The sequence below is a fragment of the Balaenoptera borealis genome (assembly GCF_965194805.1).
Source record: "Balaenoptera borealis genome assembly, chromosome: 5".
NCBI lineage: Eukaryota > Metazoa > Chordata > Mammalia > Artiodactyla > Balaenopteridae > Balaenoptera > Balaenoptera borealis.
Window position 1 is genome coordinate 48,517,579 of NC_138862.1, and position 26,584 is coordinate 48,544,162.

General features: G+C 38.7%; 1 protein-coding gene across 11 annotated transcripts in view; it reads left to right on the forward strand.

The window, feature by feature from the left end:
- Positions 1-6,554: 6,554 nt before the first annotated feature.
- TFG (trafficking from ER to golgi regulator) overlaps positions 6,555-26,584 on the forward strand; it is a 38,201-nt gene continuing 18,171 nt past the window's right edge. For 3 of the 11 annotated variants that reach the window (XM_082392159.1, XM_082392153.1, XM_082392161.1), the window contains exons 1-4: positions 6,555-6,918; positions 11,479-11,705; positions 14,976-15,059; positions 21,204-21,350. In XM_082392159.1, coding sequence (XP_082248285.1) covers positions 11,522-11,705; positions 14,976-15,059; positions 21,204-21,350 — 415 coding nt within the window. In that variant the 5' untranslated portion in view covers positions 6,555-6,918; positions 11,479-11,521. Of the gene's footprint in view, positions 6,919-10,891; positions 10,912-11,478; positions 11,706-14,975; positions 15,060-21,203; positions 21,351-26,584 lie in introns of those variants that run through there. The other 8 variants (XM_082392158.1, XM_082392160.1, XM_082392156.1 and 5 more) reach the window with 7 other exon arrangements.

Consider the following 26,584-nt stretch of genomic DNA (forward strand, 5'->3'; position numbering starts at 1 on the left):
GTTGTTTGGATAGATCATGTTTTGTTTATGTATTCACTAGTTGAGGGACATTTGGTCATTTCCAGGTTTTGAAAACCATGAATAAAACTGATATAACCGTTCTTCTACAAGTCTTTGTGTGGATATGTTTTCTCATGGAATATCTAGTATAGTGTAATTGCTGAGTCATAGAGTAAGTGTATATTTAACTATATAGGAAACTGCCAAACAGTTTTCCAAAGTAGTTTTGCCATTTTATACTCTCAATAGCAATATATGGGAGTTAGTATTTAAAGTCCTGATTTTTGAATTGTTTCAAAAAGTAGAAATAGGTCATAAATCCTTTTTGCAAGCTACTGACCATGTTTCTGAAAAATCCCATTGCTTGATATGTTAGCCCTCTATTTTAACGAAGAAGAGGAAGAACAAAAAAATAAAAGCAAAGCAGAGTGGTATGATCTAATGCTGTTATCTCTTAAAAACTATATTTCCCAGGGAACTATAGTCCAATTCTTATCTTCTTCCAGTAGAGTTTTGTTACACGTGGAAGTATGACACTGATAATTTGCTGAACTTTGATATAAGCTATTATGAAATCATGATATAACAATTGAGACCTTCTGGACCTTTGCAATAACAAAAAAAGAAGATTGATTATTCTGCCATAGTACTTACCAAGTAATAGCAGACTAGGGCAGCATTCTGGACTGGGAGTTGTGGTCCCAGCTACAAGTTATGTGACTTGAAGCAAGACATTTGCCTCTCTGGGCATAAGCCTAGGTTCTACCTTTGTAATGGGCAGGACTAGGTAAATTCTAAATTCTGTACCAGCTCTAAAATTTTGTGACTCTAAATGCAGGCTGAAATTACTTTTAAATCTACTTAAAGTATTTTTTTCACCTACATATTACATGAGTATATTCCTTAAAAAAACGGAAATAAATTAGAGCATGCCAGATAGAGTCAAAGTCCCAGCCTCTTCATCTCCTTTTCCTTCCCCTTCTCCCCACAGTTACCACTGTAATAAGTTTGCTGTGTATCCTTCCAAATTTTAAGAAATAGATTTACAAAAAATTGTATAGAAATTCATAGAAATTCATAGTCTTGTGTGTGTGCTTTTTTTTCTCTTTTTTACATAACTGGTATAGGGAACTGATTTGGTGGTCCCCAGGAACACCCCCAGGTTCAATGATTCACTAGGAGCACTCATAAAGTTCAGCATGAAGTCATATTCATGGCTATGATATATAGCAGGAAAACAATGTAAAGCAAAATTAGCAAAGGAAGAATTTGCATGGGTTGAAGTCTAGAGGCAACCAGGCACGAGCTTCTGAAAGTTCTCTTTCAGCTCTTTCAGGCACGCAGCATGTGCTTAATTCCTCCAGCAATGAAATGCTGTCTACCAGGGAAATTCACTGGAGACTCAGTGCCCAGGTTTTACTCAGGGCACGTCACAGAGGCACGCTCTGCCTGGCATGTACCAAAATTCCAGACTCCCAGAAAGCAAGCAGGTGTTCAGCATAAACCACGTTGTTCGTACAAACAGTTTAGGCCCAATGCACCATTCTTGCCAAAGAATAGCGGGAATGCTCCACATTCCCACCTTGCAAGCAGGTCTTTCTAAGAATAGCGGTCTCAGGCTACTACATTAACATTTTTCTGCATTGTAACATAACTTTCTGAAACTTGCTTTTATCACTTGATAAAATGTTTTTGAGATTGAACTGTATGTGTGCGTGTGTGCACATTTCTTTTAACTGCTCTATAGTCTTTTACTTGAAAATAACACATTGATGGGTATCTGTGTTCTCACATGCAAGGATTTCACTGGTACCCTAAAAGTAGGACTGCTGTGTCATATAGGGTTGGGTATTTTAGTTGTTGATGACTATTACCATACCACCTTTTAAACAGTTTGTTTCAATTTATGCCCCACAGCAAACTATAAAGTCTTATAAAATTTTATCCAATATGTGAAACATCATCTCATTGTGGTTTTATTTTGCATTTTTATTATGAGTAAGTTTTTCTTCATTGAAATCACTTTTTGAGAATGTCCTGTTTAATTATGTATTTATATGGAGGGACCAAAAGCAGGATCATTGGCATAAATGTTAGATTAGAGATGTGAGAGGCTACAAGTACCCAGAGTTCGATTTGACAGGCATGATTTCTAGAATCTGACATCTAGGTTTCTTAAAAGAGCTAAAAAAAGCTACTCAATCAGAAGTTGTGAGATCTCCTTGTATATCTTGTGGCATTAGTCTTTCAATGTAAACTCTGACGGAGTGAACAGAGGTAACTCAGCACTGTCTTCAGGAGACATAAAGGAAGAAAAGTGAACAATTTAAGATTACTCAGAGGTGAAATCCTGTACTTCTAGGGAGCTAGGAACTCACCACTGATGGCTGCTCTCTGTTTCTGGAAGCTTGCTCTATAAAATGGTGTGGAACTTAATTTTAATTCTTTCATTCAATAAATATATATTGAATACCTAGGAGGAGCCAGACTCTAGGGATACAAAATCTAGAAAGAACTGCCTTCAAGGAGCAATTTCTCTAAAGAGAGGTGGATGTAGAGCCCCATGGTAAGGCAAAGGCATTTTTGGGTCTCAGTGGATGTGCAGCTGGTAGGACAGACTAAACATTTTGCTTAGCTGGTGCTAAGAATGACTCACTCAGAGGTACACAGTAAGAATATCATTCTGTTCTCCTTTATTATTTCTGCATGGGGTAGCAGCTCCCTTTGTTTACACAAACAGATCTTTATGGCCAGTCGTGGGGAGGCTCACCTGACCAGCTGGCCCCTATGTGGTCCTCATGAGTTTCCCCTTCTGTTTGGAGTTCTCTTATTTAGCAGACTGCTACCACAACAGAGCTGACTCTCAGGGAGGGACATAACTTCTCCCATGAAATTCTCACCCTAAGAGGAACTTACATTATTTTTTTGGTTCCCCTGAGAGCAGCTGAGATGATTGAAATTTTCAAAATGATTTACACTAACTACTAAAGGAGAACATGATGAAACAGAGGTTTCATCCAACTTGTTTACAAGGCTCCTAATCTTTGTCCCACTTCCCATCAGTCGGAGAATCTCCCTTTTTCATTCTTAGGATTTTTCCGCTTCTATTTGTAGAGTGCTAGCCACGCAGACTTTCGGGGAGAAAGAGCAGGTGGCAGGTAAATGAGTTGACTGCATCTCTCAAAATACACACACAATACAACTGTAACCCTTCTTCAGATGTCTGTGAAACTTGGGCAGTAACCTTCAAATGTAGAGTTCTCATTTCTCCCCTTGCTACAGGCAAAGCCAAAGGTCTTTCCTTACACTGCTTCTCCTTTCTTCACATATTTCCACCTTTCACATTTCTGATTCTTGGTGTTCATTTCAAAACAAGTTCAGCTGGACATAGGGCAGAGGGCCAGGTGATCGTGAAGTTCAATTTACTCTGGTTCAGTACTTTTCTAAACTCCACACACACAAGAAAGAGGGTGAGGTGTTTTTTGACCAGCAGCACTTTAAAGGTGTGCTTACTTATAGAATTCCTAGAACAATCTTCTTAGTGGTTTGATTGATGCTTATCCCAATAAATGTTACCATAAGTGGTTAGGAAGTGGCAGTTATATAACTTAGACTTTCTGGTTTCTCTAACGAAAGGCAGCAGTAACTAAAATCAGTGTCTACACATACAGTGGGAGAAATGGTGTTCTTGGTAAGGGTGGTAAGTAGCTCAACTCAGCCTATTGCTCTCTGGCTGGTTATCATCTGCATTTATTGGGAGCCTAAGTACAGAGATCTGTATCATCAGCGACTGTGGCACATTACAGAAACAGCAGTAACTATTTCACTGACTCAACAGATAGTCATTGAATGCCACATGGGAGAGGAGTACAAAGGGAGATATAATTTATGGGTAATGTTCTTTTTTTTTTTTTTAAATCTTTGTAGTTATTTATTTATTTATTTATTTATTTATGGCTGCATTGGGTCTTTGTTGCTGTGCAGCGGCTTTCTCTAGTTGCGGTGAGTGGGGGCTACTCTTCGTTGTGGTGCACGGGCTTTAGGTGCATGGGCTTCAGTAGTTGCAGCATACGAGCTCAGTAGTTGTGGCTCACAGGCCCTAGAGCACAGGCTCAGTAGTTGTGGTGCATGGGCTTATTTGCTGCGCGGCATATGGGATCTTCCCAGACCAGGGCTCGAACCCGTGTCCCCTGCATTGGCAGGTGGATTCTTAACCACTGCGCCACCAGGGAAGCCCTATGGGTAATGTTCTAATCTTTGGGTTGGGTGTTGAGTTTCAGCTGTTCATTATGCTCTGAAATTAATTTTTAAAATGTAATTGTTATATAGGATCAGGAACAGGAAAGGTCACTGAAGTTTCAGTGGACAATTTAGTATTTAGCTGAAACAAGAAAATGCATAGGATAAGGTTTTGGTTATAAAGGTGTTTATAACCTAAAGGGGGCAATTTGACAAACTCAGATGCTAATGGCCTGCACTCATATGACATATTACTAAACTCAAATATCCTTGATTTCATGCCCAATCACAATATTGTAAGCCTACATTCAGCTGGACAGCAAGAGGCAAAATCTTTTCTTTTTAAATTAATTTTTTAATTTATTTTTTGGCTGCGTTGGGTCTTCGTTGCTTCTTGTGGGCTTTCTCTAGATGCGGCGAGCTGGGGCTACTCTTCTACTCTTCGTTGCGGTGCGCGGGCTTCTCATTGCTGTGGCTTCTCTTGTTGCAGATCACGGGCTCTAAGCACGTGGGCTTCGGTAGTTGTGGCTCACAGGCTCTAGAACGCAGGGTCAGTAGTTGTGGCGCATGGGCTTAGTTGCTCCGCGGCATGTGGGATCTTCCTGGACCAGGGCTTGAACCCGTGTCCCCTGCACTGGCAGGTGGATTCTTAACCACTGCGCCACCAGGGAAGTCCGAGGCAAAATCTTTTACGACGTTCTTCATTGAAAATTTCAAAATGTATATTTCTTCAATGTTGCATCTTGTCTCGTGTCACTTGAGCCTCTGATCTGGCTTCCAAATGATGCTTTACTCTCTCATGTCTCACTTCTTGCCCCAGGCAGCTCCTGCTTCTGCTTTGACCTGATGACCTGAATCATCACTACCCCATCTCTCAATTTTCCCAGTTGTAGCTAGGAACAGGTTTTAACATTAAGCAAGACTTCACTAATTGCTTGAGGATGAAGCATGAGGCAATTACAACATAAAGAACCATAAGCTGCTCTCAGAGTCCACAAGCCCTACTCCCTCTGGAAGACCACCCTATGGGTGCCTTTCTTGCCAGCTTCCAGCTGGCCCTAGTGTAGCAGGGATCAGTTTATTTCTCCTCAATGGCAAGCCCCTTTCCTGGGAGCCTAGAGAGATGAAGTGTTTTCCCCTCATTCCAGGCTAAGGTTCATCCCCTTATCCCCTGCCCCAGGTTCTGACCTCTCTTTAGGGAGATTGACAGTAGTATTATTCACTTCTTTTAGGAATATTTTTACCTCTGTCCATATTTGTGTGGTTTAATCCAATCTCAAACCATCTCAAAGACATCAGAATACGATTATTGGACAGCAGTTCATTTCCCCAAATCTGGATTAGTCAGTTCTAAAAAGCAAAGAAAAACCGTCTTTGGAGAAAATCTGGAACTTTTTTTCATTCTTTCTACCGTCTTCAGTTCCCCAAACCCTGCAAGCAATTGCTCAAAAAATACATTTCAGAGGCAAAAGCATTCTAAACTCATATATTTCACTCTCAAACAGAATTTTTCAGAGACTTTTAACTGCAAAAAGGTCATACTCTTTACAGTACTAAAAGAATATAACTTCTCATCCCGAATTCACTTTACCTATCCTGGTGAACAACTGGGGACCAAGTAAGTTCAAATTGCTTTTTGCCTAGTCTCCGTCTTAGAAGGCAAAATTCCTTGCAACTTTTAAAACAGCACTGCCCCCATGCCCAGATTTTATCACCTATTCCTACCCTCCCCCAAAATTTTAGGCTTCAGTCTAAAGCCAGATCATTTCTTACATAAACAGGCATATTCAAAACAAATGCTTTAGATAAGAGAGAAGGGAACAGTATTTAGGGTACGCTCAAATAAGGCTCAAAGCCTTATTTCCAAAAAGGCTTCTGGAATCCTTAATCAGCCTTAATTTCCCAGCCTTTATCTTTTACACAGTCATAAGTTTGTCCCGTCTCGTAAACGCTATTCGGAACTCCTTGCTCACAAACTGATTCATTTCCATTCCCAGCGCAGTGCTTTACAAAGCGTAGGCGCCCAATAATGAATGAATGAGTTTGTAGAAGGAAGGCGGGAAAAGGATTAGTTTTCTGGAGATATGACTAGGAGAACTACAATGGCCACAAAACAAGAAGCACCCAAACTTGGACTAACGCCCACTTTAAACCTGCTCTCAAAGAGTCTAAAACAGCAAATTACGCCCCGCCCACGGGCGAGAGACAGGAAATACTAGCGTTCAGGAAAACCGGAAGTGCCTTGTCACGCCTCGCGCATGCGTGCATCCATCCAGCTCGCATTTCCTACCCTCGGTCTTCCAGTGAGAAAGCAGAGATTCAGGCTCCTGCAAGCTGCGGCGTTGTCAGTTCCCCACCCCTCGCCGCTGCGCATGCTTCCTGGGTTGATTTGCTCGTTGTAAGGCGGAGCGAAAGGACAGATTTTCTTCTTGTTCCCGCCCCTCTTCTTTCCTCACCTGCCACGTACTGGGCCCGAGCTCTCGCTAGGCTTGGTGGGTCCGTGCGATTGGCCGGGGCCCGCGCGAGCCTGCCAGCGAGGTGCAGCGGCCCCGGAGGGCAACCGAGTGGGCCGTGACAGTAGCCTTCCCCCAACGCCCCAGAGCCCGGCGGTGGCGGCCTCGCACCGGTTGGATCAGCAGAGACCCGCGGAGGGGCGGCAGCGGCGGCCTCGGGAAGCCGGTATGGCCGCTGGAGACGGGGGCGCGGCCGATCTCTCGGGCAAGGCGGGCCGGGAGACGTGGAAAACGCTGGGAGGGCCTCGTTCGAACCGGCAGGCGCGGGACGGGTGGGGTCGGAGGGGTCGTGGGAAGGGCTGGAGGTCGGGAGGACGGAGGCCGGGCTGGGCCTCGCGTGGGGGAGGGGAGACCACGTCCGGGGAGGGGAGGGGGGCCCCGCTGGCCACAGTGGCAGCGAAGCAGGCCCTCTGGGGGGCTCTAAGGGGTGTTTGGGTCAGCACGGGCACTTGCGCGGATTCCATCTGGCTCCTAGGGGTTGGACTGCCCGAGGGAGAGGAGAGGGACTTTGGGAGGCCTGGGGTGGTCCAGTGCCTAACCCTCAGAGGGGCTTGGAAGGGTGAGAAGGGTGGAGAATGGCGCCTGTGGGAATAAGTTAATTGGGGTCACTTAGGAGAAACCTTGTTCCTTGGCTATGTCAGTCCTTAATCAAGCGCCGTCTGGAGGTCCAACCCAGTTTGATAGTGGTGATGACAACTAACTTTTAAGAGTTTACTTTGCTAGGCGCTGTGCTAAGTATTTTCGATGCATGGTCTCATTTAATCATCACAAGGATTCTTCCAAACTTAGATATTCCCATTTTGCATATGATGAAAGTGAGATTTGGAGAAGTATTTGCCTAAGGTCACACAGCTAGTAGGGGATATCTTTACCATCTTGCTATGCTGCCTCTGGTCAGGCAGGATTTGAGACTCCTTGCATTCTTCGGAATACTCAAGGGTTTGGTTTTGCTTAGGATTTCTTAAAAGGAAATTGCTACCCTCTGGAGGTGCCTAAGCAGGCCCCTCTGAATTTGAGCAGGGCCCTAACTACAGGGCTAGTGGAGCTGGAGGTTTGGTCACTGAACCTACATCCTGGTTTAAGAGGCAGGCTTTTTACGTGTCTCCTTGGGCCTGACACTTTATTCTCCAGTTCTGAGAACAGTGTTCCTGTAGGAAGATTTCGTAAGTTAGTGGCTGCGTCATTTCTGGGCTTCAGAGGGAGTGGGGCAAGGACAAGAAGAAAGAAGGAGAAATGGGGAGAAGAAAAAGCTGTAAGGATTTCACCAGCAGCCCTAGGAACTAGTAGTTCACAGCAGTCTCTACCTTGTGATTGAAGTTAGAGAAAAAAGAGGACCTGGATTCTACAGTTATGTAAACAAATGTGGGGATGGGATTTTCCCTTCCAGGGTACTCTTCTTTTTGTGGTAACTTGTGTGCATGCTTTATGGAGATGACTGCACAAACTGGGGACACCCTTAGGAAAGAAGGCCTGGTTCCTGGCCACAGGTAGGTTACAGCCCAGTCCAACCAGTAAATGAATTTGCAGGCAAACATGGCAGATGCAAAGTAAAAGAGACTCATATTTTCAGATCCGTTGTAACCGAGCAACAATTCCTTCATGATCAAAAGGATTATATCAATTATATTTAATGTTGGAGATTTCTCTTGATTAGGAATATGTCTGTTGTAGGGAGTCACTTCTAGCTACATAAAGAAGGTACAGTTTGAAGGTTTGACTTAGTAACTCATCTGATCGTACAGCTTTCTTCTCTCAGTCCCTCTATCAGAACTTTATTATTTGTCATTCATCTTTTGTTTAGGGAACGAAAACAAGTTTTTAAATACTATATGTCAGGCACTATTTTAGATGCTGCTGAGAATAGGTAGAACCATCCTGCTGAAGCTAAGCCCTGGTCCTTAACTACACTATTGACGGTTTACACATCCTGTAGGTAAGAGAAGGTTACATAGATTGATTTGCTGAAGTTCTTTATTCTTCTCAGGCTGCAGGGCAAACAAGGTGGAATCTTTACCATCTTATTGAAGTAATGATACTTCAGAGCTTGGCATATAGTAGGTATTTAAGTATTTCCCAAATGAAGAGGGCTGGTTTGGCTAACAGGTGAAGGGGTTGTATGGAGGTTTCAGTTAATCAGAGTCTTCATGAGAAGTCTTTTGTCAGAATGGGCAGATAAAAAGCTAAGTGTATTCTTATTTTCCGTCAGGACAAGCATAGCATCCAGATCGTAGAGCACAGTCCGCTCTGTTCTGAACTGACCTCAGAGTGTTAGATTCAATATTTATTGCCCCATTTTAAGATGGGGCATTAAAGATTCACTCATAAAATTAATTTGTTCAGAGGGTGTCAAGGGGGTCTAGAGACATTCATTTAAGGAGTAGTTAATTAGAAGGACATGGGGCATATATATGAAGAATATTAGGGCATTTATGTGTACTATTCATGAAATGAATTAGGATTCATGAAAACTTTCTTCAAGTATTTGAAGCGTTGGTGTGTTGGGGGCCAGGTGGAGTGCTTTCACACACACACACGAAGGAGTAAATGTAGAGAATTATGAACGCTAAATATGATGTCAATGAAATAACACATTTAAGAAGAGAAAACAGAAAGCTGCTAGTAGAAAAGCATGGTGTTGAAACCAGAATGTGTCCAGTAGGAGATTATAAGGTACTTTAAATAGTCTGAGAGATCATTTGCTTGGGGCAGGAGGAGGAAGGAGTTGATACTAGGGAAATGCTCCGTGGTTACAGATAATGTGTTCAAGAACATCTTGGTCTTGGAAAGAAGAGATAGGCCTTGAGAAGAAGAGATATTAACACATTAATTAAGCATAAGTGTATTTTCTGTTGTTATATGGTAATGGTATAAATTACTAGAGACCTCAGACATTATTTTGAATTTAGGATTACAGAGTCATTACAGGAGAAGCACACTGAATAACCTGAAATAAGATTAAAATAAAACCCAAGAAGGGAAAATTCAATAGCAAGTTAGTATTTAGTTCTCTGATACTGTCTTATTCTTCAAGTGTGCTGTCTAATCACACACACTCAGGTTTGGGGAAAGGGTGTGTTATGGAAGATGCAGAAACAGTAGTGGACAGTCTTGGTAGAAAGCTCAGGAGGGTATCACTGATTTGTTCTTTGTCCTCAAGTTTCCAAAATAGAAAAATTGGAGAAAATACTCGTGAGGTCTTTCTTATTTTAGTGAGAAAAATTTGAGACTATTTTAGCGTTCACACATGCTCTTCTCTTCAGGGCTAGCAGTTAGTATATACAGGCTAATAGAGTTTGGAAGCCAGGATTTATTTTTCCCTTCATTTAACGGCTATTGAATGATTAACCGTGTGCTAGGCACTGTTCTAGGCTCCGGAAATACAGTGAACAAAACCATTTATTTCCCTACTTTCTAGTGGAAAAGACAGTAAAAAATTAATACATTTAAAATATTTGGTAGTGATAAGTGCTTTGCAGAAAAATGAAGCAGGATAAGAAAGTGACAGTGAAGCCATTTTAAGTTAGATGGCCAGGGAAAACCTCTGAGAAGTTAACATTTGATCAGGGATCTGAATCATGTGAAGGGTGTGAAAAGGGCTCAAGATAAAGGAAGCAGCAAGTGCCAAGTCTTGAGAAGGAGAATGTGAAGTATGAGTGTAGCAGGGTAGCCAGGGAGAGAGGTGGGAAATGAGGTTAAATACTTGGCCAGGGACCAGAGGTCAGGTCATGACCTTGTAGTTCTGGCTTTTACCAAGAGTGAGATGGGAATCTATTGGAAGATTTTGAAGTAGTGATACTAGATTTTATTTAACAGGATAACTCTGATGTGTTGAGAATAGATTAAAAGCAGACAAAGGTAAAGGGCAGGCAGACCAGTTAGGAGTCTTTTGCAATAATCCAGGCAAGAGATGATGGTGGCTTGGATTAAGTTGATAGAGGTGAAGGTACTACAGTGACTGGATTCTAGAGATATCTTAAAGGTTGTGGCAACTAGATTTGTTGGCAATTTGGTGTATGTAAGGTGTGAGGAAAAGAGAGAAACTAAGATTTTTTTTTTATCTCGAACAACTTAGAAGGAGAATTGTTACTAACAGATGGAGAAGACTACAGGAGAAGCAGATTTTGAGGAGAAGATGAGGAGTTTGTTCTAGACATGTTAAGTAAGAAATCTAAATCAGATAAGCAGTTAAATATATGGGTAAAATAATAATAGATATAAAATAATAAAACTTATTTTCTTAGGCACATAATAAAGCCACCTCCAGACCATTTTTTTAAAATAAATTTATTTATTTATTTTAGGCTGCATTGGGTCTTTGCTGCGCACGGGCTTCTCATTGCCGTGGCTTCTCTTGTTGCGGAGCACGGGCTCTGGGCGCGCGGGCTCAGTAGTTGTGGCACGCTGGCTCTAGAGCACAGACTCAGTAGTTGTGGCGCATGGGCTTAATTGCTCCGCAGCATGTGGGATCTTCCCAGGACCAGGGCTTGTACCCGTGTCCCCTGCATTGGCAGGCGGATTCTTAACCACTGTGCCAACAGGGAAGTCTCTCCAGACCATTTTTTTTTTTTTTTTTTTTTTCTCCAGACCATTTTAACATGAATATCGTAACACTGGAACAGTGGATCTCCTTTGAAGACCAGAATTTCTTAGATTCTAATCGTAGCTTTGCTTTTCAACTTTTAAAATATGTTTTATAGCTGTTTAATCATCAAAACCATTTTGTCAGTCTTTTTCTAGAGTTGTCTATATAGAACATCCTGGAGTCCACCATGAATGGGCAGTTGGATCTGAGTGGGAAGCTAATCATCAAAGCTCAACTGGGAGAGGATATTCGACGAATTCCCATTCATAATGAAGATATTACTTATGATGAATTAGTGCTAATGATGCAGAGAGTCTTCAGAGGAAAACTTCTGAGTAATGATGAAGTTACAATAAAATATAAAGATGAAGGTAAGAGTGTTTCTCAAGTTAGTTTTTAAAAGTCTAAATATTATATGTGTTCTTTTGTCCATTTTTCATTGAAATCAGAATAAAAATTGTGTCCTTCCATGGTAATTGAGTACCACTTTCTTTTATTTAATGGAACGTTCATGTAGTTATAATTCTTTTATAAGTTAAAAATAGCTAAGTGATTTATTATTAGAAGGGGGTTTTAAGTGATAGGACACTTTCACACATTTTTACAAGCCATTTTTTTTTTTCTCTTATGCCTGTGCAAATTCTGGCTTCCTTTTTGCTTTAAAACCAAACTTTTACTTGTGTTTCCCAATGTGAAAGGGATGTTAGTAGGTATTGAATGAGAAAGGATTTCATGGTCAACTAAGTATGGGAAAGCTGGTTTAAAAAAAGACAAATGTATTTCTTTATTGCAGGAGTTTTCAGAACATGTAATATACTGATGTACGGTGTCAGTTTATGCAGTGTTCTCAGACTCATTGGACCACAAAACTTTCTATGGAGATGGGTTTTACATGACAAATGTCTCATCAAAGACATAGTAGAATTATAGTAGTAGACTGTCTTTATTTCTTTTTCTTTAAACCTGTCTTCTTTGTTAACATCTCTACTGATAATTGTGCTTTAGGTAGTTACCAGTATCTTTCTTATCGCTGAATTTATTTCCAGTCTATTTCACCTTGATCTCAATACTTGGCACTGCTATCCACACCGTCCTTGTTAAACTACTCTTACCCCTTAATATCTCTGACATTGTGCTGTCTCAGTTTTCTTCTTATCACTAATAGCTTCTTCTCTGTTTCTCTCTGTGTGTTGGCTTGAAGTAATGCCAGCTGTTACAGCAGAAATCTTAAAATCTTGATGGTTTAACACTCAAGAAATCATTCAGGGACCCAGGTTGACAGGGACCCAGCTCTGATATATTCAACACATGGCTTACAAGCTCACCTTGAGCACTGACATCCAGCAAGCAGCTGCATGAAGACAGAGTGTAGAGGATCACATGGGAGATTGTACTCTCTAGGCCTAGTTTCTGTTCACTTCACATTGGTCAGACCTCAGTCACATGACTGTGCCGATGTCAGTAGGTTGGGAAATGTCCCTGGTTGGACAGGCACTTTTCAACAATTTACACTGAGGAAGGGAAGTATAAATCATTGATGATCAGCTAAGCTGATTATTTCACTACGGGTGTAATTCTCCTTTCTTTTTTTTGCAATGTATCATCTAATGGTACCCAGAACTAATTTTTGAGGGTCACCCATGTTAAGGAACAAAAAAGGAGAGCAGTTTTCTTCCTGTTCTCTTCCCTAGTAATCTCATCTACTTACAATACATTGACTTTCCACTGTTTGACTTCCAAATGTATGCCTAAATTTGATCAATTTGTTCTTTTTTTTTTTTTTTTGACTTTACAACTCGTTTTGAATGGTTTTACCTCAGATGATTTGCTCTTACCTGAAACTTGGCATATCTTAAACTGAATTTACTGTTTTACTGGCTTTCTCTTAACTCTCTTATTTTTGTTTAGGGAAGGGTCAGCAAGCTTTTTCTTTAAAGGATCAGATAATAAATACTTTAGCATTGTGGGTCACATAAGGCCTCTGTCTCATCTTCTTTTTTCTAGAACCTCTAAAAATATAAAAACCATTCTTAGTTTGAGGTCCTGTAAACAAGGATTTGTCCATTGGTTGCTTTGGGTATCCTCATTGTTGAAACTTCCACATCTAGTTATCACATTGAATTTGTTTTTCATCATGTTTTTGAGTGCTTTGAATTGTACAGATTTGTGTTCCATAGACTGTTGGGCACGAGCATAGAAGACTGACTTAGGTAAAGAGTTCCTGCCGTCAGAGATACTGTTTCTGTTGTGGGAATCAGAAAAGAAAAAGGCAGTTATAGAAAGTTTCCTTCTTTTACATATATACTTTATTTTCTTAAAAATATGTTTATGAGTAGAGTCCCTGAAGTTGAGCGTTAGATGTTTTTGTTGTAAAAAATGGATGTGGCTGTAAAGAGCAAAAAACAATGATAAAATCCTCAGTTATGGCTTTTATTGCCATCTTTGTCCAAAATAAGCCTGCCTAATCAGTGTTAAAATTGGTGTAGCAGAGCATCGCTGGAGCAGCCTCTCAGTCTCCCCAGGCACCCTCCGTCCCCCCAGCTGTGTCGAAGATACCTTGCAGAGGCCCCTGATCAGTTTCTTGCTGTGGCTGCTTTTCTGTTCTTTCTCTCTCTAGCAGTTTTTTTCCTAGCCCTTTGAAAGCTTTTGAACAGGCAGTTGATATGCTAATTATAGTATTCTTTATCCTTGGGATCTAGGGTATTTCAGAATCTTGTGTGTATGAATATTTTTTCTGTGGAGAATTGATAGTTTCCATCTCAGCATCGAGACGGTCAGGGACCTGAAAGACTCCACTGTCTATCCATTTATTAGGACAATCCTGCAAAAATTTTTTTTTTACAACCTTTTTAGTTACTGTTGTATGTGGCTTCCCCTCCATTTGTGTCAGTGGCGTTTTACTGTACTTAGAATTAAAATTTGAACCTTGAGATTCATTATTACTTTAATTACTTTTTTTTTAAATAAACTTATTTATTTATGGCTGTGTTGGGTCTTTGTCGCTGTGCGTGGGCTTTCTCTAGTTGGGGCGAGCGCGGGCTACTCTTCCTTGCTGTGCGCAGGCTTCTCATGTGGTGGCTTCTCTTGTTGTGGAGCACAGGCTCTAGGTGCATGGGTTTCAGTAGTTGTGGCATGTGGGCTCAGTAGTTGTGGCGTGCAGGCTCAGTAGTTGTGGCACACAGGCTTAGTTGCTCCGCAGCATGTGGGATATTCCCAGACCAGGGCTCAAACCCATGTCCCCTGAATTGGCAGGCGATTCTTAACCACTGTGCCACCAGGTAAGTCCTTATTACTTTAATTTCTGATAAATACATTTAAATTTTTTAGAATGGAAAAGATTTCAGTCTAAACTGTAATCTCCTCCTGGTGACTAGTAAAAGATTACTTAATGTATTAATCTTAGCTATGTGTTTGTTGGCTCTTCTTCTGAGGATTTGATAAATATCTTGCCATAAAAGTAATAAGTGAAATTGATTTAGTATCATTTGAACAAATACATCTTTCCTAGATCCTTTATATTTGTTTAAGGTTTTTATGGGAGATGCTAATTATGCTCTGTGATCTACATTTTGCATTTTAATTGAACATATATCCTAGTTTACTACTGGTGCAAATCTGAAACTTTTTTTTGTTTGTTTCAGATGGAGATCTTATAACAATTTTTGATAGTTCTGACCTTTCCTTTGCAATTCAGTGTAGTAGGATACTGAAACTGACGTTATTTGGTAAGTGGTAAACTTTCTAATAAATTTACTATTTTATTCATTGTATTTTTATGAAAAACTGTTTAGCTTTCTTCGTTTTAAAGACTCGGAATTAAGTGGTAACTTTTCAGCTATATCAGGATTTTTAAATTATTAAGGCTTAACTATATTCTTTTTCTTTGAAGATTAGTAGAAAGTAGACATATTTTAAATAACCCATTTGCTCAGTTACCCTAAATAGTAATGTGTGCCACTTGTATAAGTGTTTCCAGGATTGAAAATAATTGCAGTGTTAAAACTACCTTTAGTAAGTTTAGTTCTCTAAGAATATATAATTATCTTTTCTAATGTAGTATGTTTTTACTTATTCTCAGGGTTTAACGTATAGGCCTGATACTTTTTAGAAATTATTTTTCAAGGAGTACTTAAAGATTAGAGATAGTTCTGATAAAAAACAAATATAAGACTAATTTTAATCTATTAGATTTTGTTTTCTTATAGATCATGACAGATTTGCAAGGCAGAATGCTTAAGGGACAAGATAGAAGTGATTGCAGAGTTAAAGTGGTAGTATGATTATGTGAAAAATAAAATGTGGACTTTTTTTCTGGATGTTTTGGTTAGCATTTTTAAAAAATTTTGTGGCTCAAGTGGGGCAAAGGAAATACCCTTTTAAAACTCAGGCAAACTGGGTGTTTGTCTTAGAACCTGTCAGAGGAAACAAATTGTAATAAACTTACTGGAAAAAAAAAATTATGTGGCACTGACCATTACAGTTCCATGAAATATGATCATGGCCAATTGATTTAATTTGTATTTATTTTCTCTCCATCTAGGAAGGGTGAACATGAATCATTTAAAAATGCTAATAACAAAAACTGTTAAAAATTTTTTTAAATAAAAGGTATCTTTTTACAATATTGAATCTAAAATACTTAACCACTATTGGCCACCTATCAAGCAGATTAGGTAAACTGAAAATCTTCATCCCAGAAACACTGAGGATGTGCTAAATAAACTATTTCAAATATACTTTTTGAATTACACACCTGAGCTTGCTCAAGAACTTGAGGAAAATGTCAGGGACCAAAATATAGTTGGAGTTAAAAACCAGCACCTGAAGTACCAAAAGCTGAGACTTGGGATGCTTTTGGTGGTGATGGTGAAGGTTTTAGTGTGCATAATCTAAGGATTTGTCATTTGGTATCTACGTGGTATAGGCCTTGGGTCCTAGACCCTCAGTGGCTATACTCTCAAAAAGAATATTGTAGAAGAAAAATATCTCTTCGTTGGTAGAGTCAAGGAATTGACAGGGGAAACTCTCATATACCCTGGGATGTCAGGGGTTTGCAAAGGCTCTCTTGAGGATTCATAACCAGTGGTCCTTTGGGAACTCCCAAGCCCAGATACTACCACGAAAAATTGCAAGAAACAAAGGCAGAAATCTCTCTGGAGGGTGTATGTTCTCACTTCAGATCACATAGGCTTCTCACAGATAAAATCCTGTTGATGAACTTAGAGGTCAAAACTGTAAGACACGTGAAACATCCATGTAAGCAAGAAAATGGATACAACTAATAGTAGGATTAGATTTCCAAGAACTTCAGTTAGTAGAAGTGATAATAAAATATATATTAAAAGTTATTGGACATAAAAGACGAAATAAGAATATAAGAACTAGGCACTATGAAAAAAGGAATCGATTAAAAACTTAAGGTAGATAAACAACAAGGACCTACAGTATAGCACAGGGAACTGTATTACAAGATTCAACCATCTTGTAATAACCTATAATGGAAAAGAATCTGAAAAAGAATATATATAACTGAATCACTGTGCTGTACACCTGAAACTAACACAACGTTGTAAATCAGCTATACATCAATAAACCCCCCCCCACAATAAAAAAGAACTTAAGGTAACTTGTGGAAATGAAAAATATTAGTCAATTAAAATAGAAATTAAATACTAAGTGGTGAGTTAGAACAGCAGATTAGTCACAGCCAAAGAGGGAATTAGTAAACTGGAAGGTGGTCTAAAGAAATGACAGAATAGAGTGTAAAAACACAGAGACGGAGAATAATGAGAGGGAATTTGAGAAAGTCCAGCTTATTTCCATTAAGACTTTTTTTTAAAATTTTAATTAATTAATTAACTTATTTATGGCTGTGTTGGGTCTTCGTTTCTGTGCAAGGGCTTTCTCTAGTTGCGGCAAGCGGGGGCCACTCTTCATCGCGGTGCGCGGGCCTCTCACTATCGCGGCCTCTCTTGTTGCGGAGCACAGGCTCCAGACGCGCAGGCTCAGTAATTGTGGCTCACGGGCCTAGTTGCTCCGCGGCATGCAGGATCCTCCCAGACCAGGGCTCGAACCCGTGTCCCCTGCATTGGCAGGCAGATTCTCAACCACTGCGCCACCAGGGAAGCCCCTCCATTAAGACTTTAAGGAAGGAGAGAATAGGGGAGTGGAAATATATGAGGAAATAATGACTAAAGAATTTTTCAGAATTATATAAAAGATATAAACCCTCAGTTTCAGGAGGCACAGTGAGTCCTGAGCAGGGTAAGTAAAAATAAATCTCCATTGGATGTATTGTCATGAAGCTGGAGAATATATAAGACAAAAAGATAATCTTAAAAGTAGCCTGAGTGAATCAGCCTGTAGACTGATCACTTACAAAGCAATTAGACTGTAAGTAGACTTCTTCACAGTAACAATAACAGAAACTGGAAGACAGTAGAATAACATCTTCCACTGTTCAGAAAAAGATGGGTAGAGAAGTAGCATTCTGTAGTCTGCTAAACTTAAGGAATAAGGGGAAATAACATTTTCAACTGAGAATTTAACAAGCGTCACGGACGCTTGTTAAAAGAATTTTTTAAAATGGTTTGTCAACAAGAAGGAAATTGAGTCCAGAAGAATGGTAAAAGATGCAAGAAATTGTGAGCAAATAAACTGGTTAATGTGTGAATTTAAATGAGCACTGATTATTAAAAAATAATAGTTTTAGGAATATAGAAACAATATGGGACAAAAATACTGAGCAATAATTATATGTAAGACAGGAGAGGATGATAGGAATTAAAATACTTTAAAGACTTGGATTCTTTGGGAGGAGGATAGTAATTAACTTAGGTTTTTTAAATTGAAGTATGCTTTTCTAAAATGTAAGAGGGATTATTGAAAGACTAGAAATAGTAGAGGGAAAAGAAGGAAACAAAGGGTACTTACTTGGTTAACTAGATGGTGAGGAAGGAGGAAAAGAAGCACAGAGAAAGCTTGAAAAATAGAAAGTAGCACAAAATACTAACCACAGTACAGATAAACAGACTAAACATACAAGTTAAAAGACAGACGCTTTTATTGGTTAAACAGTTTCGTTACATGCTGATTATAAGAGACATACCAAAAGATTATTATGCAGAGTTGGAAAGTAAAGGGCTAGAAAAGTTTGTATACTAGACAAACGCAAGGCTAGTTTGTAGTATAACAGAGTAGACTCTTAAGTGAAAACTTTATTAGTAATAGTCACTTCATCATGATAAAGAATAATTCTCTGGGAAGATATAATAATTCTGAACACTTACACATCATAGCCTTAGATTTTTCCTCAAGGAAAAATAGAAAAAAAAAATAGACAGAAGAAGGAAAAATTCATAAGAGAGCTTTTAATACGCTTCTCTTTGAAACTGATAGGTTAAGCAGCCTCAAAATTTAAACAGAACAAATACAGGTTTGATCTTATACATCTAGCAATCAGCACAGGATTCAGTTTTTCTTTAGTGCGTATGGATATTTATAAAAGCTGATCATGTACTAGGTTTTCTAATGAGTCTCAATAAATATCAGGGAAGGAATATCCTAGAGATCATATTCTCTGGTCTCATTAGGAACTATTTGACAAAAAAGAACCCAAACTCCCATACTTTTGAAGATAAAAATATGCTTTTAAGTAACATATCAAAGAAGAAATCATAATACGAATTAGAAATAATTAGTGATGACTTTTATATGACATAGTTTTTAGAGCATGCTAAAGCTAAAAAGGAAAAGGACAAAATAAGTCTAGATAACTTAGAAGGAAGAAAATAATAAAGAGCAGAAATGAACTAGAAGTTGGGGAATTGATAGGATCAGCAATTTTGAAAATATACAACTAGCAAACCTCTATTGAGATTACGTAAGAAAAAAGAAGGCACAAGTAAGCGGTTTTAGGAATGAAACGGGGCTTAATTTCAAATACATTGCAATGAGGGAGAATGAACACCATGGAGAACAATAGGGTGTCAGTAAAAACGTGTTAGGAAGGAATTTTCATAGGGCTTGGGCTTGTGTTAGATGATTTTGGATAAGGTTCAAGGAATGGGGCTTTGGTGGGGGTAGTGAATTGAGGCTAAAGCTGTGATTGGTAAAACTGCGACAGTCACGCATAGTTAGCCAGGGATGTTTGGTCATTTTTGTGGTTTGGTCAACGATCTTGTTTTTGTCTAGTTCTCACATGATAATGGACTGGCTCTCTTTTTTGTCTTGAGCTATCACAGTCCCACAGTGATCTTTTCTGATTGTTCGTGTTCTTTGTCTGTTTTTTAAATTTTTAAAAATTTTATTGAGATATATTTGATGTACTGTCAGCGTTTTCTGAAATTGTTTATGTTCAACAAGAGAACACCACAACCTACCTGTCAGTGCCACGCCAGCTTCTAGCAACACTCAAGCCTGTCCTACAGTACTGGGCCAGTTCTTAGCTGTCAGGAGCTGCTTTTCTCCTTTTCAGCTATTAGAGAAAAACAGTAATACCCAGTAAAAGCCAGTCATTGATACAGGTAGATTATATTTGAACTTCCTCATAACTATATAGGGAGTATGTAAAATACTGTTGGATTGTCTTTTAAAAGCTTATATTGGTGGTTTGATGTTTGAAACATATTTTACAAAGAATCTCACTGAACCTTTATTTTCAAATAGATTTCTAATTTGGTGCCTTAGGAATTTGTATATATGTATACTGACAATGCATAAAAAACATTTGAGTTTAGTTTAATTTTTCAACTATCTTGAGGTTTGCATTCAGAGCCTTGTGAATTAATAAATTAAAAACTTTTAAATTAACAATCTCAGTGGTGACAGTCTTTGTTGCTGGATGAAGGATTCTTTATTTTTTAGTCAGCTGAAAGTCATTTGCACAAAATGGGTAATTAAATGAGGTAATACTGCCTTTGTTTAAAAAAAACAATGATTATTGAATAATCTGACTTTTTGTGGCTAATGTGCTGCTTTTGAAGTAACTACTTTGAAGGACAGCGGTGATGGGAATTTATGAATTCTGCATTTTTTTTTTAAATTAATTAATTAATTAATTTATTTATGACTGTGTTGGGTCTTCGTTTCTGTGCGAGGGCTTTCTCTAGTTGCGGCAAGTGTGGGGCACTCTTCATCGCGGTGCGCGGGCCTCCTACTATCGCGGCCTCTCTTTTTGCAGAGCACAGGCTCCAGACGTGCAGGCTCAGCAGTTGTGGCTCACGGGCCCAGTTGCTCCACGGCATGTGGGATCCTCCCAGACCAGGGCTCGAACCCGTGTCCCCTGCATTAGCAGGCAGACTCTCAACCACTGCACCACCAGGGAAGCCCTGCATTTTTTTTTAATAGGTTACTTTTTAGGTCAGTTATTTTAGGTAGCTAATTTTTCTTTTTTTTAGGTCAGAAGTAGGCAAGAATGATAACAAACCTACAGTCATATTGTACCTTTAATAAGGTGTTTATTGAATATTTTAAGGCTATACAAGAATTGTGTGAAATAAAATGAGCTTTTGAAGGTACATAATTTCTATTAAAAATATATTAAAGCTTTCTGTATTTTTAATTTATTTCACTGTAGTTGAATTCTTTTAATTAACTTGTTTTGTTTTGTTTTACCATTATGGGTCGTAAGCCATAGATCTGGCATCAGCAAAGACTGATGAATATTTATTTTTTCCAAAAATTAGTAACTAGCAATGAAGAATCCTTTCCTTAAAAAGTTATTTGAATGATGTCAATAGGTATCTTGTTTGATTTTGTTTAACTTTTTAAAGAAGTTATTTTGGTTTTTCCTTATTGCATATTATTCTACTGATATCCTTGTTGAAGAATATTTCCTAATTTTAAGAAAATTAATGCTTTTATTCCAGTTAATGGCCAACCAAGACCCCTTGAATCAAGTCAGGTGAAATATCTTCGTCGAGAACTGATAGAACTTCGAAATAAAGTGAATCGCTTATTGGATAGCTTGGAACCACCTGGAGAACCGGGACCATCCACCAACATTCCTGAAAATGGTATACCATGAAGTCATTTTATTCTGATTTATCCTTTTTATATCTTTTTGCAGATTTTTTTTCTAACTCTTCTTCAGCAGGAGTAGGATGGCACCTGCATTGTCACCCTTTCTTATTCCTGCATCTGTGCTAATACTCATATCTGTGTTCCCAAACCTGGCCGTTCATTAAGATTACTGGGAGATTTTATTATACCAATTCCTGGATCTCATCCCAGACCTCTTGGAGGGCAGGGCCCGGGGATCCCATTGTTAAAGTGCTCTCTGGATGATTGTTTTACAGCTAGTCTTAGACTCCTGGGTTTATGACATAGGTTGGTTTTCAAACCCCTTTGACTCTTGAACCCTTTTCAATGTAATAGTTAACTAATGAACCATAGTAATGGAAATCATTTCATGAATTTTATGTGATATATGAAGTATTAATAGTTTCAAGTAAAAAAGTAATCTTAGATTAGTACACTCAAATGGTGTATAGTTTATCTTAAGCACAGTGTTCATAATATGCAAAGAAAAATGTATTTTTTTCCATTTTACATATGACATGTACTACTTACATTAAGATAAAGCAAGGTTTATTGACAAATTTGGAACTGAATATAGTTTGGGGACCAAATATATTATAAAATATAGACTGAAATTTAAGTATGTCTTGAAAGTAGATTTTAAAAGACTTGCTTTCCTCAACTTTTAATATTAGATGTTGCACTTTAAAAATAAACACTTTTTAAAAAATAATTTTTGTGTTTGCATATAAGTTTCACATGCTTAAAACTGTCCATATTGTGAAATAGTAGTATTTTATAGACTCTGGATGACTGGCTGTAAGGGGCTTAATAGAAGATAGTTTTGTGGAAAAGTGGCATTGTATAATCCCTTGCAACCTTTAGATTCTGAGATACTCTCTTTTTGGCCCCATTTAAATTTTGGAGTTTTGTTTGATTTAGTTAAAGATGCATTATCCGTCATTTCCCTCTTGCTCCAGCCATGTGGAGTTGTGTTAGTGGTAGATGGCTTGATAAATATTTGGTGATTGATTAGTAATTTCTAGTTTCACTTCCAGATTTCAGAACATATTAAAGAGATGTGCTGAAATACTACAGTGAGATCCTTCTGGCCTCCTTATGGTGAAACCTTTTATATTTCAGGTCAAAGCAAATGGCCTTTTCTGAATCCTATCTCTCCAAACAAAAATCTCCAATTTTAGGTCAAGGATCTGAAGAAAACTTTTGACCATTTTCCCAGAAGAAATCATAGATGCTGATACAACTACATTTGCATATAACTTGAAGGAGTTAAAGCATCTGTAGAATATTATGAAACTTAGATCAGAATTCAACAAGTAGAGCCAGTACTGTGCAGAAACCTACAGTAGTCTATATTCTGCTCTAAGGAATAGATTTGTAAGCTTTTTGGTTTTGGTGAAACAACCTTTCTATTCACTTATTTCTCTCCACATACTGCTTTTCTTTATCAGTTTATTTCCAGGTGTTCATATGTTTTATTGTTAACATCTCACCTATGTTAATGGAAAAGATGTTAAAAATTGGTTTCTTCTCTGCATCTTGGAAATTATATCATGTATTGTTTCTTTATGTGGCCATCCTTCTAGTCATTGTGTCCTATCCGAGTTACTTAATGAACTGAATAATACATTCTATGCTTTTTTCCTTTAATTAAATTAATTAATTTTCATACAGCAGGTTCTTGCTAGTTATCTGTTTTATACATATTAGTGTATATATGTCAATCCCATTCTCCCGGTTCCTCCCACACCACCTCTTTCCCCCCGGTATACATACATTTGTTCTCTATGTCTGTGCTTCTATTTCTGCTTTGCAAATAAGATCATGTATACCATTTTTCTAGATTCCACATATATGCGTTAATATACGGTATTTGTTTTTCTCTTTCTGACTTACTTCACTCTGTATGACAGTCTCTAGGTCCATCCACGTCGCTACAAATGACCCAATTTCATTCCTTTTTATGGCTGAGTAATATTCCATTGTGTATATGTACCACATCTTCTTTATCCATTCATCCGTCGATGGGCATTTAGGTTGCTTCCATGACCTGGCTATTATAAATAGTGCTGCAGTGAACATTGGGGTGCATGTGTCTTTTTGAATTATGGTTTTCTCTGGGTATATGCCCAGTAGTGGAATTGCTGGGTCATATGGTAATTCTATTTTTAGTTTTTTCAAGGAACCTCCATACTGTTCTCCATAGTAGCTGTATCAATTTACATTCCCACCAACACTGCAAGAGCGTTCCCTTTATTCCACACCCTCTCTAGCATTTGTTGTTTGTAGATTTTCTGATGATGGCCATTCTGACTGGTGTGAGGTGATACCTCATTGTAGTGTTTTGTTTTTTTTTTTAATTTATTTATTTATTTTTGGCTGTGTTGGGTCTTCGTTTCTGTGCGAGGGCTTTCTCTAGTTGCGGCAAGCGGGGGCCACTCTTCATCGCGGTGTGCGGGCCTCTCACTGTCGCGGCCTCTCTTGTTGCAGAGCACAAGCTCCAGACGCGCAGGCTCAGTAGTTGTGGCTCACGGGCCTAGTTGCTCCGCGGCATGTGGGATCTTCCCAGACCAGGGCTCGAACCCATGTCCCCTGCATTGGCAGGCAGATTCTCAACCACTGCGCCACCAGGGAAGCCTCCTCATTGTAGTTTTGATTCGCAGTTCTGTAATAATAAGTGATGTTGAGCAGCCTTTCATGCACCTCTTGGCCATCTGTGTGTCTTCTTTGGAGAAATGTCTATTTAGGTCTTCTGCCCATTTTTGGATTGGGTTGTTTGTTTTTTTAATATTGAGCTGCATGAGCTGTTTATATATTTTGGAGATTAATCCTTTGTCCATTGATTCATGTGCAAATATTTTCTCCCATTCTGAGGGTTGTCTTTTTGCTTGTTTGTAGTTTCCTTTGCTGTGCAAAAGCTTTTAAGTCTCATTAGGTCCCATTTGTTTATTTTTGTTTTTATTTCCATTACTCTAGGAGGTGGGTCAAAAAACATCTTGCTGTGATTTATGTCAAAGAGTGTTCTTCCTATGTTTTCCTCTAAGAGTTTTATAGTGTCCGGTCTTACATTTAGGTCTTCAATCCGTTTTAAGTTTATTTTTGTATATGGTGTTAAGGAATGTTCTAATTTCATTCTTTTACATGTAGCCATCCAGTTTTCCCAGCACCACTTTTTTTTTTTTTTAACATCTTTATTGGAGTATAATTGCTTTACAATGGTGTGTTAATTTCTGCTTTATAAGAAAGTGAAAGTGAATCAGTTATACATATACATATGTTCCCATATCTCTTCCCTCTTGTGTCTCCCTCCCTCCCACCCTCCCTATCCCACCCCTCTAGGTGGTCACAAAGCACCGAGCTGATCTCCCTGTGCTATGTGGCTGTTTCCCACTAGCTATCTATTTTACGTTTGGTAGTGTATATATGTCCATGCCACTCTCTCACTTTGTCACAGCTTACCCTTCCCCCTCCCCATATCCTCAAGTCCATTCTCTAGTAGGTCTGTCCCAGCACCACTTATTGAAGAGACTGTCTTTTCTCCGTTGTGTATCCTTGCCTCCTTTGTCATAGATAAGTTGACCATAGGTGTGTGGGTTTATCTTTGGGCTTTCTATCCTGTTGCATTGATCTATATTTCTGTTTTTGTGCCAGTACCATATTGTCTTGATTACTGTAGCTTTGTAGTATAGTCTGAAGTTAGGGAGTCTGATTCCTCCGCCTCCATTTTTTTCCCTCAAGATTGCTCTGGCTGTTTTGAGTCTTTTGTGTCTCCATACAGATTTTAAGATTTTTTGTTCTAGTTCTGTAAAAAATGCCATTGGTAATTTGATAGAGATTGCATTGAAACTGTAGTTTGCTTTGGGTAGTATAGTCATTTTCACAATATTGATTCTTCCAATCCAGGAACATGGTGTACTTCTCCATCTGTTTGTGTCCCCTTTGATTTCTTTCATCCATGTCTTACAGTTTTCTGAGGACAGGTCTTTTACCTCCTTACATAGGTTTATTCCTTGGTACTTTATTCTTTTTGTTGCAATGGTGAATGGGATTGTTTCCTTAATTTCTTTTTCTGACCTTTTGGTGTTAGTGTACAGGAATGCAAGAGATTTTTGTGCATTAATTTTGTATCCTGCAATTTTACCAAATTCATTGATTAGCTCTAGTAGTTTTCTGATGACATCTTTAGGATTATTTGTGTATAGTATCATGTCATCTGCAACAGTGACAGTTTTACTTCTTCTTTTCCAATTTGTATTTCTTTTATTTCTTTTTCTTCTCTGATTGCTGTGGCTAGGACTTCCAAAGCTATGTTGAATAATAGTGGCGAGAGTGGACATCCTTGTCTTGTTCCTGATCTTAGAAGGAAATGCTTTCAGTTTTCCACCATTGAGAATGACGTTGGCTGTGGGTTTGTCGTATATGGCCTTTATTATGTTGAGGTAGGTTCCCTCTGTGCCCACTCTCTGGAGAGTTTTTATCATAAATGGGTGTTGAATTTTGTCAAAAGCTTCTTCTGCATCTACTGAGATGATCATATGGTTTTTCTTCTTCAATTTGTTAATATGGTGTATCACATTGATTGATTTGTGTATATTGAAGAATCCTTGTGTCCGTGGGATAAATCCCATTTCATCATGGTGTATGATCCTTTTAATGTGTTGTTGGATTCTGTTTGCTAGTATTTTGTTGGGGATTTTTGCATCTATATTCATCAGTGATATTGGCCTGTAATTTTCTTTTTTTGTAGTATCTTTGTCTGGTTTTGGTAGCAGGGTGATGGTGGCTTTGTAGAATGAGTTTGGGAGTGTTCCTTCCTCTGCAATTTTTTGGAAGAGTTTGAGAAGGAAGGGTGTTAGCTCTTCTCTAAATGTGTGGTAGAATTCACCTGTGAAGCCATCTGATCCTGGACTTTTGATTTTTGGAAGATTTTTAATTACAGTTTCAATTTCATTTCTTGTGATTGGTCTGTTCATATTTTCTATTTCTTCCTGGTTCAGTCTTGGAAGGTTATAGTGTTCTAAGAATTTGTCCATTTCTTCCAGGTTGTCCATTTTATTGGCATAGAGTAGCTTGCAATAGTCTCTTATAATGCTTTGTATTTCTGCAGTGTCTGTTGTAACTTCTCCTTTTTCATTTCTAGTTTTATTGATTTGAGTCCTCTCCCTCTGTTTCTTGATGAGTCTGTCTAAAGGTTTATCAATTTTGTTTA